Here is a 22029-nt window from a genome sequence, read left to right as displayed (position 1 = left end):
ATTATAAGTGAAATAATCTGTCTAAACAATTGTTAGAAAAATGACTTGTGTTATGCACAAAGTAGATGTCCTAACAGACTTGCCAAAACTATAGTTTGTTAACAATACATTTGTGGAGTGGTTGAAAAATGAGTTTTAATGACTCCAACATAAGTGTATGTAAACTTCCGACATCAACTGTATGTCTAGCCTACAACACCGAATCAACTCTTGGATTATAATTCTAACAGATTTTTACTTTGCTACTGTTCTGTATGCAATGTGGTGGATGACATAGATTTTCAGTGATGGGCGTGAATCTACCTATTCATAAGTTTCTGCACACAAACAATTGACTAACACTAAGAACAGGAGTCTGTTGCAACTACCAAATACTACCGATATTTACAAATAATATAGTATGGAACCAAAGTTAGCATGAGAGCTAAAAAAGTAGACGGTATCTAGAAGACTTACATTGAAATGTCATATACAGTAAACACAGTTGGAGAACATTTGTTTTTTTGTTTTATTCACAACAGCCAACGTGCATTCAATGCTGCAGCTACATGTTGTGAAAAAGGTTTCCCAACACCAGCTGCCAGTCAACAGGCACAAATAAACCAGTGTGTCATTGTACTCAAACTGCCCACCAAAAAAATACAGCACTTTTAAAAAGGTGTTGACAGTGATATTTCTTAAATCATTCTACTAAAGTCTTGTGAAAAACAAACACGAGGGGCTTGAAGTAAACTGAGCTGTCCCTTAGAGTGCTGATGTCTTCTAGAAAGCAGTATCTCTCCTTCTCTGGGAAACGCAGTGTCAGATCACAAAACATCTCTGTGCTGCTGTGTAACTCCACTCAGCCCATCCACACTGGATGGTTTGGTTTATATTCTGACACATTGGAACAGCTGATTGAGATTCTCCTTCCTATCTTTCAGTGCTGTCCTTGTCACGTCAGCCAGAATCATGTGAGTTTGCTGACGATGGCTTGGTTGAGAGAGTTGAGTTGTTTAGTCCATTTGTCTAAGGCAGTGTAGCGCGCCCCTCCTCTCTTCTGGTAGTCTAGCTCCAACAGCTGGTTGACCTGGTCGATACGGCCTTGGATGGTGCTTCAGGGAGGAAACCACAGCACAAGAGAGTGATCAGAGAACAATGGTTCAATAAATACAACACAAGAATGGACATTGGCATCCTAGCAACATGACTAAACATTCTTTCCATCTTGGTAAGGAAAACGTTTAGAAATGGTTCAAATATGGTAAACAATATTGTATAAAACAATGCATTTTTATATAAAAATGGGATCAACAACATCAATATTTGCATTCGATTATGGTTCAAATTACACAAATCACTGTGGATAGCATTAGTTGAAGTCATTGTTGAACTTCTTTCACTGTTTGGTTTCTGTCCAGCACCTGAACCACTGATGTGTGTACTCTCTCTCAACCAATTATCACATCTACACTAAGCTGTCTGATGAACACATTTCACTCCATACAGTACATATTCTGTTGAGCTCTGTGACAACGGTGGGAATGCAGTGTGAAATGTCACTGTTCCAGTTGACTGGCTGTAGATCTGATCTGGCTGAGGGTAGTAAACAATGCACAGCAGTCTGCTACAGTAGCATGGGAAATAATATAGACATGATAGATAAGACCATTTCTCCCAAAGTTTTATTTGCCCAACGTTTTTTTATCAAAAAGGTCTTCATCCGGCTGACAAGGACCTTTGGGTCAAAGCATTGCACAATAAAACTGCGGGAGAAATCAACAGTTTGCAGGTCTCTTTCTTTCATCACTTTACTTTTTGTAGCCTGCAAGTTACTGGATGTGTGTGCCTACACTACTTCTAAACTAAATAATGAAACCAGTAATAAATGACAGATCTGCAATAAACTAAGCAGGGCACTCAGGGAAGAATAACACCACAAACAGAGGCAGAGAGAGAGACAGAGACTCATGCTGGCCTCCTGCATTCCTCAATGTGCAGGGTGGAAACTGAGGAACTGAGAAATTAGGAATTCAAATGATCCCCGTACAGGAAACATGTCTTAACACACATGCACAAGAAACATGCTCTGCTTCGTCTTGTGATGCCTCTGTGTCAGCCAGGTACACTATACACTGAGTATGCTAGGGATGTCCCAACAAAAAAAATAGTTTGTGTATGTTTATTTTTCCATATATAGACACACCCTATTGTTTGAATAAAATCAACTATATGTTGGCTACTGAGCATGTCTGATGCTTTAAGCACCGCAATTAAAAATAAAGACACAAATTACCAAAGAGGGAGCCAGAGATCAATATAGCCTAACCAGAAAGACAAAAACCTGTTCCCAACCAGACCCTCCTCTTCCTACTGCTGCTGCCCTTTGCAGCTTCTGCCGTTAGGCTCCTGAAGTAGCCGGTAATAGGCTACACCAATGGTCATCAACCTTTTCCACTTGGAGTGGCAAGTTATTGTACCATTTCTACTGATCTGCGTGCCAGTTATGATTTTCATATGCACATTTTTGTAGAACAGTTTCATTTAATTTATTATAAAGTATCTCAAAATCAATGTTATATGGTCAATAAGAATTCTACCTAATGAAAAAAAGTAACTTCTATTGCCAATATGTAAATATAGCCCACATAAAGCCAACAAATAAAAACACTGCAGCCTGCAGGTAGAAAATATCCTGATAAAAATAAATATCCTAGAAATCACAGAGAAGTAATCAGGTAGACCTTTATGACGTTTCCACCAGATCAGGGTAGTACATTTCCCTCTCATACTGAGTGGTTATCGAAAGAGAGCTGGAAATATTTTTTTAAATAAGCTACGTTGAGGAACTATTTTCATTCTCAATGGATGTAAAAACAGACTTTGTCTACTTGCTGTTTAAGGCGAAGAAAACATTTATTTGAGAAGCTCCACAGTGATGGGGAATTAAGACAATCAGAAATACTATCAGATCCCCAAATTGGCACATTTAAGCACCTACATTTGCACGCAGGCCAGGTACCCTAGACCTACTTCTGTGTGTCCCCTTACTCAAGATTGACAGGAGCGCTCCAAACAAAAGATAATGAATAGACAACTCGTAAATGGAATGGAAATAAATTTCTCTCACAAGTGTAGCACAGGTTGTGCAGTCTGCTAACAATGTGTCCACTCCTACAATGACAACGGTAAGACTGGAATAATAATGTAGAGAACACATTAAAATAAATGACGGTAACCAAACAATGTAGATAAGAAATGTTGGTCATTTATGTTAAATGTACTGCTGGTGATACTGGTGAACCATCCCGCGGCCTGCAATGGATTAGTCCACTCAGACAGGCGTGAATCAGACAGGCGTGAATCAGACAGGCGTGAATCAGACAGGCGTGAATCAGACAGGCGTGAATCAGACAGGTGTCTCGTGTGCCATCATTTCTTTAAATATATTTGCCACTGGTCAACTGAAAAAAAATCTTGGTCGACCAACAGCCTATTGACCAAACAATCGACTAAATGGGGTCAGCCCTAGAGCATACAAAACATTAGGAACACCTTCCTAATATAGAGTTGCACCCTTCGCCCTTTTGCCCTCAGAACAGCCTCAATTCATCAAGGAATGGACTCTACAAGGTGTCGAAAGGGGATGCTGGCCCATGTTGAATCCAATGTTTCCTTCCCACAGTTGTGTCAAGTTGGCTGGATGTCGTTTTGGTGGTGGACCATTCCTGATACACACAGGAAACTGTTGAGCGTGAAAAACCCAGCAGCATTCCATGTCTCAAGGCTTTAAAATCCTTCTTTAACCTGTCTCCTCCCCTTCAGCTACACTGACTGAAGAGGATTTAACAAGTGAAATAAGGGATCATAGCTTTCACCTGGATTCACCTGGTCAGTCTGTCAATGGAAGAGCACTCGGTGTAGTATATAAGAGGTCATCAGCCTCTCATAGAAATACAGAAGAGTGTAGAGAAAACATACAAGTCTTCCATGGCGTGAATGTCTGTTTGATGCAAAAAACTTTTCCTAACAGTGTATTCTACACTCCTAAATGGTAGTTTGGGCCACACATCAGATGCATGTCTAGGACAAACTTACTTGTCCAATATGCACTGCACCAACAAACTCTCCACGTCACAAACATCTATGTTCAGCTCCTGAGACAGAGAAGACAGAACACAGCGCGTTACACTATGATCAATCCAAACAGCAACATCAGTGACCTAATAAATACATGATCTACTCAGCAAAGTTCATTATCAGATACATTATCGATACACACAGTGAAGTCAATGATTAACTCTAGCCTGGTCTCAGATCTGTTTGTGCTGTCCTACCAACTCTTATTGTAAAAATCATCATGCCAATGACCATAGGAATTGGCAAAACAGCACACAAACAGATCTTAGACCAGTCTAGTTAGTCCAGAAGCCAGTGCTGTCCTCAGACTTACCTTAGAGATGAATGGGATGTGTATTCTGGTGTAAGGCTTGATGAGCGCGATAAGGACCTGGGTCCTGATGTTCCGCAGCAGCTCTGGAATATAAGACAACACAGCACTGATCAGAGTCTCTTCAGACCTCACCACGTCCACCAGGACACCCTCACCAGGACACCCTCACCCCGTCCACCAGGACACCCTCACCCCGTCCACCAGGACACCCTCACCCCGTCCACCAGGACACCCTCACCCCGTCCACCCTCACCACATCCACCAGGACACCCTCACCCCGTCCACCAGGACACCCTCACCCCGTCCACCCTCACCACATCCACCAGGACACCCTCACCAGGACACCCTCACCCCGTCCACCAGGACACACATCATCTCAATATGCAGATACTGGTACAGTTTGTCTCAAGTTTGTTGAAACCTCGTCTTCAATGCAATACTTCCATGTCTCATTCATCAACAAAATGTGAGAAAGCCCCCACACACACAGGCACACACAAACACCACTCACCCTCTATGTGTTCTCTGATGAAGGGGTCATCCATGATACTACTATGGTTGGTCTTCAGTATCTTCTCAAACTCTGTGATGTCATTATTCTGATAGGAGCTGAGAGTAGACACACAACAGTAGAACAGTCACTGGGTTAGAATAATGACAAGTCGGAAGTTTACATACACCTTAGCCAAATACATTTAAACTCAGTTTCACAATTCCTGACATTTAATCCTAGTAAAAATTTCCTGTTTTAGGTCAGTTAGGATCTCCACTTTATTTTAAGAATGTGAAATGCCAGAATAATAGTAGAGAGAATGATTTATTTCAGCTTTTATTTCTTTCATCACATTCCCAGTGGGTCAGAAGTTTACATACACTCAATTGGCATTTGGTAGCATTGACTTTAAATTGTTTAACTTGGGTCAAATGTTTTGGGTAGCCTACCACAAGTTTCCCACAATAAGTTGGGTGAATTTCCTCCTGACAGAGCTGGTGTAACTGAGTCAGGTTTGTAGGCCTCCTTGCTCACACACGCCTTTTCAGTTCTGCCCACAAATTTTCAAATGGGATTGAGGTCAGGGCTTTGTGATGGCCATTCCAATACCTTGACTTTGTTGTCCTTAAGCCATTTTGCCACAACTTTAGAAGTATGCTTGGGGTCATTGTCCATTTGGAAGACCCATTTGCGACCAAGCTTTAACTTCCTGACTGATGTCTTGAGATGTTGCTTCAATATATCCACATAATTTTACTCCCTCACGATGCCATCTATTTTGTGAAGTGCACCAGTCCCTTCTGCAGCAAAGCACCCCCACAACATGATGCTGCCACTCCTGTGCTTCATGGTTGGGATGGTGTTCTTCAGCTTGCAAGCCTCCCCCTTTTTCCTCCAAACATAATAATGGTCATTATGGCCAAACAGTTCTATTTCTGTTGCATCAGACCAGAGGACATTTCTCCAAAAAGTACGATCTTTGTCCCCATGTGCAGTTGCAAACCGTAGTCTGGCTTTTTTTATGGCGGTTTTGGAGCAGTGGCTTCTTCCTTGCTGAGGGGTCTTTCAGGTTATGTTGATATAGGACTCGTTTTACTGTGGATATAGATACTTTTTTACCTGTTTCCTCCAGCATCTTCACAAGGTCCTTTGCTGTTGTTCTGGGATTGATTCATATTTTTCGCACCAAAGTACGTTCATCTCTAGGAGGCAGAACGCGTCTCCTTCCTGAACGGTATGACGGCTGCATGGTCCCATGGTGTTAAGGGAGGAGACCAGAGCTAAAGAGCAAATGGCTTTCAAATGGGCTTTTTATGGTCGGTGCCATTCAATCCAGCATCCGCTGTGTTGACGAATGTGGAGCCCGTGAACGGTAGGTTCTCACTGTTCAGAGCAGAGATAGCAGAAACCACTCCCCCAACTCGCCTGTCAACCAGTCATCGTCTGGGAATCAAACACGAGCTCACGGAGGCGTCGGCCTTGTTTTACATTTTGAGAGAGGTGTCAAGAGCCACAGCCTAGGAGCGCTTCCATTTCCTTCTGCAATTGCATCAAAATCACAGAGCAGACCCTCTGTGTCGTGGATCCAAGACTGACCATAAATTAGGTTGAAGAGACGCCACAGCTGAACCCGCGGTTAAAGGATATCTTCACTATGTTACACCTCTATCAACCACTTATATGTGATGTAAAACAATAACAGTTTGAGTCGACTGACAACTCGACACAAATAAGTGGAAATAGGTTGTAAATAGGGACGTTATCGTATAACTGATGCCATGGCTTTCTACCCTAAAATATCAGCAACACCTCCATGGATGACTAGAAGCAAACACACACACACACACACACACGTTCTTACCTTACTAGATTTGTCATGGCCAAGATCTCTGGGTCGTTTTTATAGGGTTTGGCCTGTCACAGAAAAACACAATAAGAACAGCCACTGTAATACAACACTTTATCAAGCAGTGTTTGCTGCAGGTGATTTGAATTTGATTAACGCAATGTTGCCTCCAACAATATAAAGGTACAGGATGCATCCACCACGTGTATTTTCCCAGAATGATAATGTTAGTAACTGCTCTACGGGGATAAATAACCTTTCATTTAACTGGACTTAACTAAACGGAATTGAATGAGTGTTGTACCTCCTGTGAGTCGAAAGGGTTGATTCCAGACTTCATGAGCATGTTGGCCAGCACCAGGTACTTCAGACAGGTGGTTCTCCTCGGGCTGCCTGACTCATCGTAGTTCTTAAACGCCTCAAAGAAGTCTGTGTGGGCCTTCTCAAACTCCCCCTCTCTCAGGTGCATCTTACCCCCACACTCTGGGGAAGGGGACAAAACAGGAACAGGCCTGTTAGTACATCACAAACACACACAGTGACTGACACACACATCTTTTTATCATCTTTTACAATATTATCGATTTTATCCACGATAGTGACAAATCTCCCAGAGTCTTCCTACAGGTCAGTTTACAAGTCGTAACCATAGAATTACTATTCTAAGGAGGATTATTTTTCTATGGTCAATGTATTTATTCAATGTAAACCACTGTGTGTGTCATCCAATGCAACACATGTAAAATATAATAATGTTGACAGCTATGCTGCCTTCAGGGTTTCATCTCTCTCCAGTGGTAACACACCCCTGATGACTCCCATGATGAGTGGGTGAGGGATAGCAGACTTGATGTGCAGGGACTGTTCATACAGGGCCTTCAGCTTCTTGTTGTTCTTCTGGGCTGTGTACATCTGGATCTCCAGAGCATAGATCTCCAGGAGCTGGGTGCCTTTCTTTAGGTCGTCCTCCCCGTCATCTGTCTAGAGAGAGACATAGATATACAACATTACATATCACACACACATAAAAGACCATAGATCCCCAATATCCTTTGCCTGCACATAGATATAACTTATCAGATCAGATATGCACATAACAGACCACAGATCTTCAACATTGTCTGTCTGCAGTGCACATAGATATACCACATAATAGATCAGATATACACATAACAGATATACACATAACACATAACATAACAGACCATATATCTGCAACATCATCTGTCTCCAGTGTACATAGATATAAAACAGATCATACCAGCATACAACAACAAAAATACTGCTATTGGGAACTTGGCTACTCAGATGGCTGTGTAAACCCCATCAGACTAAACGTTGTCTCAGACTACCACCTGTCTTACTGTACCTGACAGGACTGGTGCAGCTGTCTGAGGATCTTCTGTAACTTCCCAAATTCTTCCCTCTCCAGGTACAGCTTGCCCAGCTGAGACACAACCAAAGGACTTTAGTTAAAACAGGTTGAGAGACAACAACAACTTCTATGTTTGTGCTATCACTATCACTAAATAAGGATGTTAGGGTGTTGTTTGGCAAATAATTTAACACAAACAGATCTCGCTACCAGTCTAGCGCATTGCAGAGGTAGAAACTCCAAAACACAGAGGTCTGACAAACTGCCAGATCAGATATTGTCCTACCCATAGAAATAAACAGAAACATTGTGTACTACATTCATATGTCCCAATTCTCACTTGTTCACTTCACTTTACTGATTTGAGAGGAAATTACTAGTCCCTGCCTCCACCAATCCACTGCTTTTAGATTTTTGTGGGAAGTAGTGACCGAGTGCACACTAGGAAAAAGCTGATATTATTTGGACACACCCTACCTTTGTGTTGGTTTTGAACCAGAGTCTGTCGTTCTTGGCGTCTTTCAGAGCGTCCAGCGTCGTTTCATAAAACTCCTGCAGCAGGTCCATCTGTGACACATAAAACAACCAACCACAGCCCACATTAACACCTCAGTCATCTAGAACATGAACCTCAGCCTACATTAACACCTCAGTCATCTAGAACATGAACCTCAGCCTACATTAACACCTCAGTCATCTAGAACATGAACCTCAGCCCACATTAACACCTCAGTCATCTAGAACATGAACCTCAGCCTACATTAACACCTCAGTCATCTAGAACATGAACCTCAGCCCACATTAACACCTCAGTCATCTAGAACATGAACCTCAGCCCACATTAACACCTCAGTCATGTAGAACATGAACCTCAGCCTACATTAACACCTCAGTCATCTAGAACATGGAACCACTGCCACCACTTCATTCATACCAATAGGACTGACCCAGAGTCAGTAACTTAATCCTCCATATAAGACAAAAGTTGTAAGAAATTGATAGATAAAGGTAAAATAATTGAAAAACAAACACTGCACATAACTTGAGATTTGAGCCAAAATAATGATCTGAGCTTTGAGGCCAAAAACCCTTTGTTCTAGTTCCAGGTATTGCGTCTATACCTGTTTGGAGGTGGAGATGTAGTCTAGGATGGAGTTGATGGACTTCTCTGAGTAGTTTCTGGTCACAGCGCTCCTGATGTACGTCAACAGCTGCTTGTACCGAGACATCATCTCTGGGAAGTTGGTCTGCAGGACACACACATTTCGACAGGAGACAGGGCATTGAGTTAAGTTGCAGTGGGAATGACAGTACGTCATAAAGAACAACTCACAAGCACTAATCATACGGACTCAGAGACAGAGAGTAGACATTTTGTGACAACACTACAGCGCATTTCATTTCTTACTAGCTTGAAGTTGATTTTGATCATCTGTTTTAGGGCTTTGAACCCCCATTCTCCCTTCTCTCCCTCCAGCTCCAATACCTGCCAATAGAGAGTATACATTACCATCATACATTCATCAATCTGTGAGTGAGTGGAGCGAGTGAGTAGCCAGTACTGTAATAAATATATTCTTTATGTCTCTTGATACTAATGCGATATTGCCTAAACACTGCCAGTAACCTTACACAATCATTATACCAAGATAACATCTTGCAGAACAGTCAATCCTAACCACCCACACACACACACAATGCCTGGTTGTGGGGCCGCTCAAGGAGAGGTGTACAGGAGGGGCTGGTAGCAGAAACTGTCTTAACTGTAGCATAAAAACAGGCACTGTCCTTGGGTGTCTGACTCTCGGGTACACACATGAAGATAAGCTAGAAGTAGTGTAGGCTGAGTAGACTCCTGACACACACACACACACACATCCCTGAGGGCTGGGTTTCAAGAACAAAGAACACTGTCAAGAGCCAATGAGAAGTCGACATTAGTCGGGGACGGGACCGCCCTCAACACTCATCGACCAGTCAGGAGAGCGAATCTACCAGACTCAACCTACGTCATTTCATTATTGTTACACTGTATAAAATGTAAACACAACATGTTTTCGGGGCTCTCTTCTGCTGTCTCCTTAAGAGGTGACGGAACGAGTCCGTGCACGCTATGCCAAATATCTTTGTATCTTAATAAAGCTGCCTTACGATAATTGAATCCACCCTGTCCGGCGTCTTGACTTGGTCTCCGTCTCATGAAACTGATCATCAACAAAACTTGGTAGCAGAGGATGGTTTCACACTTCTGAATTCGGTCCATGAAAGGTTGATGAGAGAGGGGACAAGTCAAGGGCAATCTCGAGGGAACGGGTGACCTGTCCGCAGGAGTCATCGGCGATTCTGCTTGCCCCGGGAAACTGATCAACGAGCTCGACTAAATAAGGTAAGCAGAGCCTGTTAAAACAAAAATCTGCATATTGTACTATAGTCTTATCCAAATTTTTGATCAGTAGTACTGGGCGTGAGTATGAATTGTTGTTAAATTTTATACTAAATTGTATTATGTTGACAAGGCTGATTACAAAGATATTTGACTGGATAGAGCGATCCTGTGTGGATCTGTGAGCCTGTGTGGCATAAGAGTGAAGATAGAGAGCCTGTGTGGCGATCCTGTGTGGGTCAAAGAGTCTGTGTGACTCTTCCCGGTTAAAACTGATAGCCTGTGTGGCACAACATTGATAGTGACGACTGCTAACTAGAGAAGGCCTCCTGAACTGGCTGACCAGGAGGGAACACTCAGCATAAGCGGGTCGGTTAAAGTAGATATAACTCAAACAATAATAATCCAGTTAAAATTATTTAGTTTCGTCCCGGATCTCCGGAATTTATTCTGGTTTCGGTTTAAGACTTCATTTAGGGAATGATTGGAGTAGCAAGTAGCTAGATAAGCCGATTTTGGTCGGAAGTCCCGAAATTTTATTGTGATAACGTGTTTAGTTTCGTCCCGGACATCTAGAAATAGTTCCGGTTTAAGACTTTGTTTAGGGAGGGATTCGTGCGCCTCCAGGGCGCCTGGAATCTGTTTCCGGCCCTGTTTTGAGAGCGTTTTGTTTGTACGTACCCCGAAGGCGCGAAGCGATACCAATAGTTTGGGTTTCAGCCCGGGTGTGCGATCTGTCTGTCTATAGAACTGAGTAAGGGTTTGATGTGTAAGTACCGAGGAGGACCTAAATAACATTGAACACCAAATTGAGGTAATCACCGGGGAGTTGGTATTGACCGGGTTAATGTTTTAGCCTATTCAGAATATTAGTCCTAATATTTTAAAATAACTTTGTTTACGAGGGTGGGGCACCAGAGGTAAGACAAGACTGTGCCGGCACCGTGAATACATCGTTGGTCTTGACCAACGACGGGCTAAGTATACAAAGGATAGTGGGTAATTCATAAATAAATATGGCGTCTATTCCGCCGACTAAACTTAAATTCAGTGAATATTTGGAACAAAAAATACAGGATAGAGCGGGAGGAGAGGAACAGTATAAAGCAATTAGAAAAGTGTGGGAGGAAGTGAAACTGACATGGACACAGGCGGGCTATTTTAGCGGGGGAGCCCCCACTAAAAGCCAGCTGTTAGTGATGGAAGAAGGGTTGAAGGAGGTAGTGCAGAAAGGAATAGCAGGGGAAGTGGAAGGCAACAGAAGGCATATGTTTAAGAAACAAGGAACTAAAAACAGAGAAAAGGCTGAAGCAGAATTGAGAATAGGAGTTTGGGCCATAGAGGAGACTAGAAGGGCGCTTCCATATAAAAAACCAGATACCAGACGCCCATGGGATCTTACCCAGTACCCAATGCCTGTTTCCAAGACATTAGTATAGATTACACAGACATGGGAGCAGATAACGTGGTGGGAGGAAAAAAGGTACCTGTTAGTAATGGTAGACAGGTTCTCTAGGTGGGTAGAGGCAATACCAACGGCACGGGAAGATGCCAAATCAGTCATCAAATGGCTGCAAAGAGACCTCATACCTAGGTATGGGGTTCCGAGACAAATCCGTTCCGGTAACGGATCCCATTTCAGCAATAAACACCTGAGACAGGTGGAGGAAAGGTTTGGAATTGTGCACAAATTCGGGTCAGTGTACAGGCCACAATCTCAGGGCCTAGCGGAACATGCAAATCAAACTCTTAAGGCTAAGATTGCTAAGGTATGTGCAGGTTCGAAGCTAACCTGGGTGGAAGCCCTACCACTGGCACTGATGGCCATGACTGGCGGGGACCCATCTCTCTCTCCCCATGAGATAATGACGGGGAGAGTCATGCCTGGCCCACCAAGGGAGGGAGGTCATATGCCCCCTCTTGATGTGCTGAGAATAGGAATGTCTGACTATGTGAGAAAACTGACGGAACTTTCTGTAGCTCTCTCTGCGCAGGTACGGAAGGCCCAAGAGGGGGAGCTGCCGGAGGACCAGTCACCTAAGGTAAAAGTTGGGGACTGGGTGAGGGTCCGGGTCCACAAGAGAAAGTGGTCCGAACCCAGGTGGACTGGACCGTACGAAGTGAAGGAAGTTACTTCACACTCTGTCCAGGTCAAAGGTAAATCAGGCGCACCTTGGCACCACCTGACACATTACACACCAGCCCCAACTCCTTCACGTACTCTTGCAGAAGTACGGAACGATTTGCGTTCCTCCAATTAGGACTCCAAAATGCCGCCTTTGAGGTGGACCTTGATGAAGGAGGAGGCCCAGGTGGAAGGGCGTAGGAGGCTAATATATCCCTGGGAGAGGTTGGGAATATCCACCAGGGCGTTTATTATTTGTATGGTAATTATGGGGCTTACTATTGGGACTATGTTGTGGCACCACCTTACACACTGCACTCCGGCCCCAACCCCTTCCAGAACTTTGACTGAAACCAGGGCCGATTTGCGCGCCCTAAAATTCGATTCCATCCACTGAAACCTTAGTTGGGGAAAATGGGACCACAGCTCCCGTTTCCACGACCTAAGGCGCCACGCCCAGGGTCGGGTTATCTCCCTCCCTGGGAGAGGCTGGGGATATCAGCTCCCCTGTTTGTTATTTTCATAATCATTGCCGGAGTATCCTTAGGAACTCTCACTGGTGGGGATTTGAACATTGCATGGAAAAATATTAAGTTAGTAAAGTGAATTGCAGGTGGAGTTAATTTTATTTTTACAGGGACGGTGCACATTAAACACAGTTGTGTATAATGGCAGGGTATTTCTAGCAAACCGAATGGGCCGTTTTGCAGACAAACTGAAGGGGTTTAAGGTTTTAAGCAATCTTGGGTTAAATTAGTCAAGCAGTATGTTAAAGTAGGGGAGTTTAATAGGTTTGAAGTACAGTATTGTATCCAAGGGTAGCGCATGTTCAAATAAGTTTAAAACCAATGACCGGGGGGAGTATAATGGAATTATAAAGTATTTTTAGGTTTTGTTTGTAGTTAACGTTTGGGTTTTTGAATCGGTGTAGTATGAGGAAATGCTGACCAAGTGGTTATTTTATGGAAAATGGAGCGCTTAACTGTCTTTGGGAAAAATCCTAGGGACAGGATATCTTAAAGGGGTATACACACATGGCATTTTGTAAGTTTTGTTTTCTGAGTTTTAATAAACACACAAAATTCTTTTGATAAGGGATGTTCTGGGAACCTGGGATACAAATGTAGATAAAGTTCTTAGCTTTAATTTGTTTAATGTAGTAAGAAACACGGTTCTGAAAGGGTGGTATGACTTTTTAACCCCTCTGGTGACTTTTCCTGTGTGGTCTGATCAGCCACATTGAAAAGCCATTTGGATGGTGAATTTAAGGGCATTGGTGATATTGATTTTAAGGGAATTTGTAGAACTGATAATTATGATGGAGTTAAAGCTCTTAGACACAATTGATCATTTGAACCAATAATAGGACTAAAGGGGCTAAGCCTTAGACTAAGGGTAGGCTTCCTTAAGTCTATTTTCCTAGAACAATAAGGGTAAAATATTTTTTCTGGGTGGAGTAAATCAGATGAGTCATTTTGATCTGATTATGTGATTTGAAAATATTTTGACCAGTAGCAGGGGTATTTTTTTCATGATGTAGATACGTTTATTTTCCCTTAGGAAGTCAGCTGTTGTTGAATTCAGTGTAAAAGATTTAACACAACAAGGCTGTGGAATTGATATACTAGTATTACTATATTTTGTTGTGAATAAGTTTAATAATGGTAGACTTATGTCAACAGGACAGGGATACATGACATCTGTAGGTGATCCAGGATTATTGAGGGTATCGAGATAAATTTAAGGAGATATGCAATATCTAGACCGGTTGATTTTTCTAAAGTTCAGGAGTGCAACCAAGGAGACAATGAGACATTTAATCAATATTTGGAAACAACCCAGATTTGATGCTTTCTGTTATGAGAAAAAGCTGGAGACAGAAGGGCAGACAGAGAGATCCTCCCCTGCACTGCTGTAACCTTGAGGGTTGGGGAGTAGCGGGAAGAAAGAAGGGGGGCCAGCAGGAGTAGATAGGAAGAGAATTTGGTTCACTTAGCTTTAGGATATTAATTCATGGAGAGACTATCGGCTCCATTGGCAGGCATGTATTTTAGTTTTGATTTTAAGTTTTTGTTTGGTAAATTCGCTAGGAGGAGATATGAAAGCTTAGTTGGTTTCAGGTGTTAGACTCTGAACCATTGCCCAGACACTATCCTGCACAGTAGGCCGAAATAGTAGCATTGACTAGAACCGGTGAAATAAGAAAGGAGAGAAAAGTTACTATTTACATAGACAAGCACATAGACATTTAAAACCATACAAAACAGCACAGATACATCTTAAAGAAGATAAAACACTTGACAGAGAATTGTTACAGAATAGCCGAGGATGAAGGCCCCAGGGAGAATTGGACATGTGGGAAATAAAAGGGGGCAATCCTACAAGAGAAGGGCTGACATAAGGATAATTTGTTTAGATATGCAGCAATATTGATACATGGCTTGAGCCATGTATAAATAGGGGGAGTATGGTAGAGCAGGTGATAGAACAGGTTAGGATAATTATTTAAACAAAAAACATTTTTTGTAGAATATCCATTCCAACATTTGGAAATTGACTTATTGAACTATTCCGGATTGAGGGGAAGAAGGGGTGTTTAACAATAACAGATAAGTATAGCAAATGGGTAGAAGCGTTCCCAACTTACTTGGTGGACATGATTATGGTAGCTAGAATATTAGGTCAAGATATTATCCCTAGAGTTGGTTTACTAGAGCCATCTCTTTAAATGATGGATGACAGTTTAGCTAATCAGGTAGAGCCTATAGAATGCCAGAGTTAGAGATGCCAGAACAGGTAGACATAGAAGTTGAAGAAATACTAGCAGAGCTCATGAGAAGACTGTTTGTTAACCAAACCCGTATGTCCAAGATTTTGTGTCCAACAGGTGAATTACAGGAGAAGGTGATTCACTCAATCCAACCAGGAGACTGGGTGTGGACCCAGTCCCTGAGGAGAAAAAACTGGAAGCAACACCGTTGGGAAGGCCCATACCAGGTTCTGTTAAGCCACTGCCTTTGCCATTAGAAAAGCTGAGAGAGTCACTTGGGTCCACGTTACCCACTGCAAGGAGGTATGTACACATATGAACACTGTTGATCACACACAGAGTTAGGAGAAGAACCGAGTACCAATAAGGTCCGGGGGTTACCTCCTTAACGAAGATTTCCTATCCCGACCGTTCATCACTGTGTGTGCTCATAGAGGTGTGAGTATGGGGTGGTACCTAGCAGAGAGACTAAGGGCAGGAGGGGGTTGGCGGTTTTTGGGAAGAGTAGAGACTCTGAGCTGCATCATAGTCTAATCTGACTGATACATTCAGATCCACCACCTTCTGGTACAAATCATACGATACCGTTGTCATTGAGAAGAAGTAGAAGATAAACTATATAATACACTGATGAGTGACATACAGAATAAGGCATTAAAGAAAATCAAGATGTAGAATTTAAGGTAAACATTAAACAATTTCCTGGGGAAGCAGACAACTGTACAGGAATTGGGGTTGGCCAGATTGAAGTACTCAGCCAACCCACCTCGGTTCACCTAAATTCCGGATGAATACCAGTGTTATAGATACAAGAATGGCACCGAGAACTTAGATGATTATAATGGCTGAAAGTAATCGTGAATGTGACTGACTTAGGTTTGAAAGATGAATAGGAAATGTTTAACCTCACAGCACCTATAACTGATGAAGGGTGGGCTAGTACCAGCAAAGGCCGCATACGACGGAAATTACCACAAAGGGTGGTTAGGACCTTGCGCCCTGGGGTTATTGGTCCAACCAGTTCGAGTTAGTCATCAGAGGCCAGTTATAGGAGGCTAAAGTAGGGACAGGAGGAGTTTTGACCAGGATGGGAGTAGCTTTGTCTAGATGGATGCTATTGGCATCCTCAGGAAAGTTCCAGATGAATACAAAGCTATGAATCAAATATGTGAAGTTTTTAACCCTACATTATTTTGGTGGTTGACAACAAATAAAAATGTGGATGGGATTAATGACATATTTTATAATCAACAGAGATTCATGAATGAAAACGGGGATGCAGTAAAGAGGTTCTCTGACCAATTATCCGCCACCCCCCTCATGACCTGGTAAAATAGACTGACTCTCGATATGTTATTGGCAAAGGAGGATGGTGTAGGTAGAATGATTAGGTTCATTGCTGTACGTACATTCCTGATAACACAGCCCATGTTTGGTAAATGGAAAAGTGTTGTAAGAACTGTATTATGGGCTGCTTTCACCGGTATGAGTGTTTGTGTTGTGTGGTTGTTGTTTGGTCCCGTGTGCGAGAGGTCTCATTTCCAGGATTCTGGAGAGATTGATAACGGAGCAGATGGGCAACCGGAATGATGCCTTTGATGGAAGTGACCCCAGAGGACACTGAATCCAGCTCTGGGCAATGATCATTGGTTTACTGTTGAGGAAGCAGAACCTACTTACATATTTCAAGACTAGATGTGTCACGTCTCTTGTGAGACGTGAAGAGGGGGACTCACAAAATTTGTCTTTGACAAATTTGTGTTTTACTCCAACCTTGTGTAATCAGTTCGTGTAATGTTATTCTTCCGGGTGTGAAGGTTTTAAGATCCTGGGTGACTGGTACCCAGCACATGTTAGGTGTAGCCGGAAGTTGTCACGTCTTTTAGACGTGAAGAGGGGGACTAAAAATTTGCTTCTGCAAATTTACTTTTAAACTTGTTTGGTGGTCACGTCTCTTTGGAGACGTGAAGAGGGGGATTTGTAATAAATATATTCTTTATGTCTCTTGATACTAATGCGATATTGCCTAAACACTGCCAGTAACCTTACACAATCATTATACCAAGATAACATCTTGCAGAACAGTCAATCCTAACCACCCACACACACACACAATGCCTGGTTGTGGGGCCGCTCAAGGAGAGGTGTACAGGAGGGGCTGGTAGCAGAAACTGTCTTAACTGTAGCATTAAAAACAGGCACTGTCCTTGGGTGTCTGACTCTCGGGTACACACATGAAGATAAGCTAGAAGTAGTGTAGGCTGAGTAGACTCCTGACACACACACACACACACATCCCTGAGGGCTGGGTTTCAAGAACAAAGAACACTGTCAAGAGCCAATGAGAAGTCGACATTAGTCGGGGACGGGACCGCCCTCAACACTCATCGACCAGTCAGGAGAGCGAATCTACCAGACTCAACCTACGTCATTTCATTATTGTTACACTGTATAAAATGTAAACACAACATGTTTTCGGGGCTCTCTTCTGCTGTCTCCTTAAGAGGTGACGGAACGAGTCCGTGCACGCTATGCCAAATATCTTTGTATCTTAATAAAGCTGCCTTACGATAATTGAATCCACCCTGTCCGGCGTCTTGACTTGGTCTCCGTCTCATGAAACTGATCATCAACAGTACCCACCTTCTGAAAGCTGTTGAGAGCTGCTTTGGGGTCATCCTCCTTCAGTGCTTTGGAGTTGTAGTACTGGTTCTCCAGGTCGACATTTGGCTCTGAGTTACTGTCCTCGGAATATTCCTGGATTGAGACATAAACTCAGGACATAAGTTAGCTGGCTATGAGTTAATACAACAAAGATTGATAACGTGACAGAGATGTTATGATCGGGCTAACGGCTTGCCATAGTCTAAGTAGCTAGCTAGCTGTTTTATCTAACCAGCAAGGGCGCATGCGCGGCTAAAGGATAGTTATCTACACCAAGCTAGCTAGCTAAACGGTTGTATGTTTGTGGCTAACTATGGTAACATAACATGCTATAATAAATTGACTAGTATAGCTAACTCAGCATACTATAGCAAACTCAGTTTCCCCATGCCAAGCAGCCGAGTTCAACTAGCACTAGCAGCAACTTTGCAAGCTATCCTCGCCTTTATGCTAACGTTAGCTGAACTTGCTATCTAGGTAGTTTAACTACCTAACTAGCTAACTCCCCAACTCTGACCTAGCTAATCAAAATATAGTAGCTAAGGAAACAGCTCTGATTAGACATCAATAAACAAGGAAATAGAAACGTACTATGTAAACTTACGCTTACCAGATCATAATCTTCTTCATCGTCGCACATGAAATCATCTTCCATGTCAGACATCTTGACGGGTCTTCGGAGACAACAAACAAATCGCAGCTCTACAGCGCCATCAAACACTACCCCGGTTTCAGCATAGTACTGCATTATTCTTTCTGCTATTATAGTTCGCTTTTCTACCAGAAGCTAGCGCTGTCACATCACATTTAGATAACATTGGTCCAGCTACAATTCAAACATAAGAAGTATAGATCTGTAACATTTCTAGTATTTTCAATTAATTCAATTTGACTCACGGATAACTATTTTACCTTATCATCATAGAAATAGCCATAAAAAACTTGCATCACAAATCAAAGGGACAAGCATGAGGACCATGTATTTATGAGGAATGCTTTTCCGTTCACCTACTTCGCGTCTCACAAAGACACGGCGGTTGGAACCAAAAATCTCAAATTTGGACTCATCAGACCAAAGGACAGATTTCCATCAGTCTAATGTCCATTGCTCGTGTTTCTTGGCCAATGTAAGTTTCTTATTATTATTTAGTAGTGGTTTCTTTGCAGCAATTCGACCATGAAGGCCTGATTCACACAGTCTCCTCTGAACAGTTGATGTTGAGATGTGTCTGTTACTTGAACTCTGTGAAGCATTTATTTGGGCTGCAATTTCTGAGGCTGGTAACTCTAATAAACTTATCTTCTGCAGCAGAGGTAACTCTGGGTCTTCCTTTCCTGTGCGGTCCTCATGAGAGTCAGTTTCATCATATCGCTTGATGGTTTTTGCGACTGTACTTGAAGAACTTTCAAAGTTCTTGAAATTTTCCCGAATTGACCTTCATGTGTTAAACCATAATATGGACTTGGTCTTTTACCAAATAGGGCTCTCTTCTGAATACCACCCCTACCTTGCCACAACAACTGATTGACTCAAATGCATTAAGGAAATAAATTCCACAAATGAACTTTCAACAAGGCACACCTGTTAATTGCAATGCATTCCAGGTGGCTTGTTGAGAGAATGCCAAGTGTGCTGGTTGAGAGAATGCCAAGTGTGCAAAGCTGTCATCAAGGCAAAGGGTGGCTACTTTGAAGAATCTCAAACATAAAATATATTTGTTTAACACTTTTTTGGTTACTACATGATTCCATATGTGTTATTTCATAGTTTTGATGTCTTCACTATTATTTTACAATGTAGAAAATAGTAAAATAAAGAAAAACCCTTGAATGAGTAGATGTGTCCAAACTTTTGACTGGTACTGTACATACAAACTGTAACGATCGTCGTTATGGGTAGTCCAAGGCGCAGCGTGAGTTGGGTTCATCATAATTTTATTTAAGGTGAACCAGAAAAAAAACAATAAACAACACAACGACCCTGACCTAACCAAAATAGAGAAATAAAAGGGGCTCTCTATGGTCAGGGCGTGACAGTACCCCCCCAAAGGTGCGGACTCCGGCAGCAAACCCTGACTCAATAGGGGAGGGTCCGGGTGGGCATCTAGAATCAGTGGCGGTTCCGGTGCGGGACGTAGACCCCACCCTACTCGCGGATCCGCCATCCTCAGTGGCGACTCTCTTTCGGGGGTCATCGCTGAAAGCTCCGGACCGTGGATCGTCGCCGGAGGACCCGGACCGCAGACTGTCGCCGGAGGCTCCGGACCGCTGACCATCGCTACAGGCCAATTGCCATGAATCTTCGCTACAGGCTCCGCGCCATGGATCATCGCTGGAGGCTTCGCGCCCTGGATCATCACTGGAGGTTCCGGGCCATGGATCATCACTGGAGGTTTCGTGCCATGGATCATCCCTACAGGCTCCGGGCCATGGATCATCACTGGAGGCTTCGTGCCATGGATCATCACTGGAGGTTTCGTGCCATGGATCATCACTACAGGCTCCGGGCCATGGATCATCACTGGAGGCTTTGTGCCATGGATCATCACTGGAGGCTTCTTACGTGGAGCCGGAACAGGTCTCACCAGACTAGGGAGACGCACTGGAGGTCTGGAGCGTAGGGCTGACACAACCCACCCTGGCTGGATGCCCACTTTACCTCGGTGAGTGTGGAGAGCTGGCACGGGACGCACTGGGCTATGAAGGCGCACTGGAGGCATGGTGCGTAGAGCCAGCGCAGAACACACTGGACCGTGGAGGCGCACCGGAGGTCTAGAGCACAGTGCTGGCACAACTCATCCTGGCTGGAGATCCCCCGTAGCCCGGCAAGTGCGGGGAGTTGGAACAGGCCGCACTGGGTTGTGCTGGCGAACTGAGGTTACCGTGCATAGAGCTGGCGCAGGATAACCTGGGCCGAAGAGACGCACCGGAGACCAGGAACGCTGAGCCGGCACAATCCTTCCTGGCTGAATGCCAACTCTAGCACAGCAACTGCGAGGAGCTTGCACTGAGCGCACCGGGCTGTGGCTGTGTACTGGAGACACCGTGCGCATCAACGCATAACACAGTGCCTGACCAGTCCTATGCTCACCACGGTAAGCACGGGGAGTTGGCTCAGGTCTGAACCCTGACTTAGCCAATCTCCCTGTGTGCCCCCAACATTTTTTGGGGGGCTGCCTCTCGTGCTTGCCTCGTGGTTGGTATAGTCCCTCATAATATCGCCGCTCTGCTCTCGCTGCCTCAATCTCCTCCCTCGGACAGCGATACTCCCCGGCCTGACTCCAGGGCCCTTTCCCGTCCAGTATTTCCTCCCATGTCCACTCCTGATCACGCTGCTTGGTCCGTTGTTGGTGGGATCTTCTGTAATGATCGTCGTTATGGGTAGACCAAGGCGCAGCGTGAGTTGGGTTCATCATAATCTTATTTAAGGTGAACCAGAAAAAAACAATAAACAACACAACGAACGAAAAGACTTGCAGGCTTCTAACAGCTATACAAAAACAAGATCCCACAACAGAAGGTGGGAAAAAGGGCTGCTTAAGTATGATTCCCAATCAGAGACAACGATAGCTGCCTCTGATTAGGAACCATACTCGGCCAAACACAAAGAAATAGAAAACATAGTACAGAACATAGAAATACAAAATCTAGAATGCCAACCCAAATCACACCCTGACCTAACCAAAATAGAGAAATAAAAGGGGCTCTCTATGGTCAGGGTGTGACACACACACATTGACCCAGTTCCAATCCCACACTGAGAAATGGGTCTGAACCATGATGAGAGGTTTTCAGCATTTTGATAGGGTCAAATAATTTGTTTAAAGGGATTTCAACAGCCCAGCCTCTGGGGTACTCAGAGAAAAAAGCACCCTTGGCAGAGTTGGTTTGTTCTCAGCAGTGAGGGACTCACTGAGGTATGAACTATGAATGTGGATCTA

The 22029-nt window shown here is 43.5% G+C and overlaps 1 protein-coding gene across 4 annotated transcripts; it reads right to left on the bottom strand.

Moving 5' to 3' along the window:
• Window positions 1–490: 490 nt before the first annotated feature.
• LOC115203352 (COP9 signalosome complex subunit 2-like) lies at window positions 491–18804 on the bottom strand. Of its 4 annotated transcripts, none has more exons than XM_029767981.1 (13): window positions 18699–18804; window positions 18068–18181; window positions 9555–9632; window positions 9268–9393; window positions 8624–8722; window positions 8141–8218; window positions 7578–7752; window positions 7076–7254; window positions 6787–6839; window positions 4944–5041; window positions 4433–4515; window positions 4078–4136; window positions 491–1094 (listed from the first exon to the last, which is right to left on the bottom strand). In XM_029767981.1, exons 1-13 carry the CDS (start codon window positions 18750–18752, stop codon window positions 950–952), a joined length of 1341 nt encoding a protein of 446 aa, XP_029623841.1. In that variant the 5' UTR covers window positions 18753–18804; the 3' UTR covers window positions 491–949. The 4 variants fall into 4 exon arrangements, with proteins under 4 accessions (XP_029623841.1, XP_029623843.1, XP_029623840.1 ...); XM_029767983.1 differs by having other exon boundaries at window positions 8624–8713; XM_029767980.1 differs by having other exon boundaries at window positions 18693–18783.
• Window positions 18805–22029: the final 3225 nt, after the last annotated feature.

Source organism: Salmo trutta, chromosome 12, assembly GCF_901001165.1.
Source record: "Salmo trutta chromosome 12, fSalTru1.1, whole genome shotgun sequence".
Taxonomy (NCBI): Eukaryota; Metazoa; Chordata; class Actinopteri; order Salmoniformes; family Salmonidae; genus Salmo; species Salmo trutta.
Note: the sequence above shows the minus strand (reverse complement) of the source record. Positions and strands in the feature narration are given on the sequence as shown.

Bases quoted from the DNA above. Each gene is read 5' to 3' on its own strand.
- LOC115203352 (XM_029767980.1), bottom strand. From the start codon at position 18,752: ATGTCTGACATGGAAGATGATTTCATGTGCGACGATGAAGAAGATTAT. The intron at 9,633-18,067 runs GTGGGTACTGTT...CTCTATTGGCAG, and splicing joins CTCTCAACAGCTTTCAGAAG to GTATTGGAGCTGGAGGGAGA. The intron at 9,394-9,554 runs GTAAGAAATGAA...TGTGTCCTGCAG, and splicing joins TCAAAATCAACTTCAAGCTA to ACCAACTTCCCAGAGATGAT.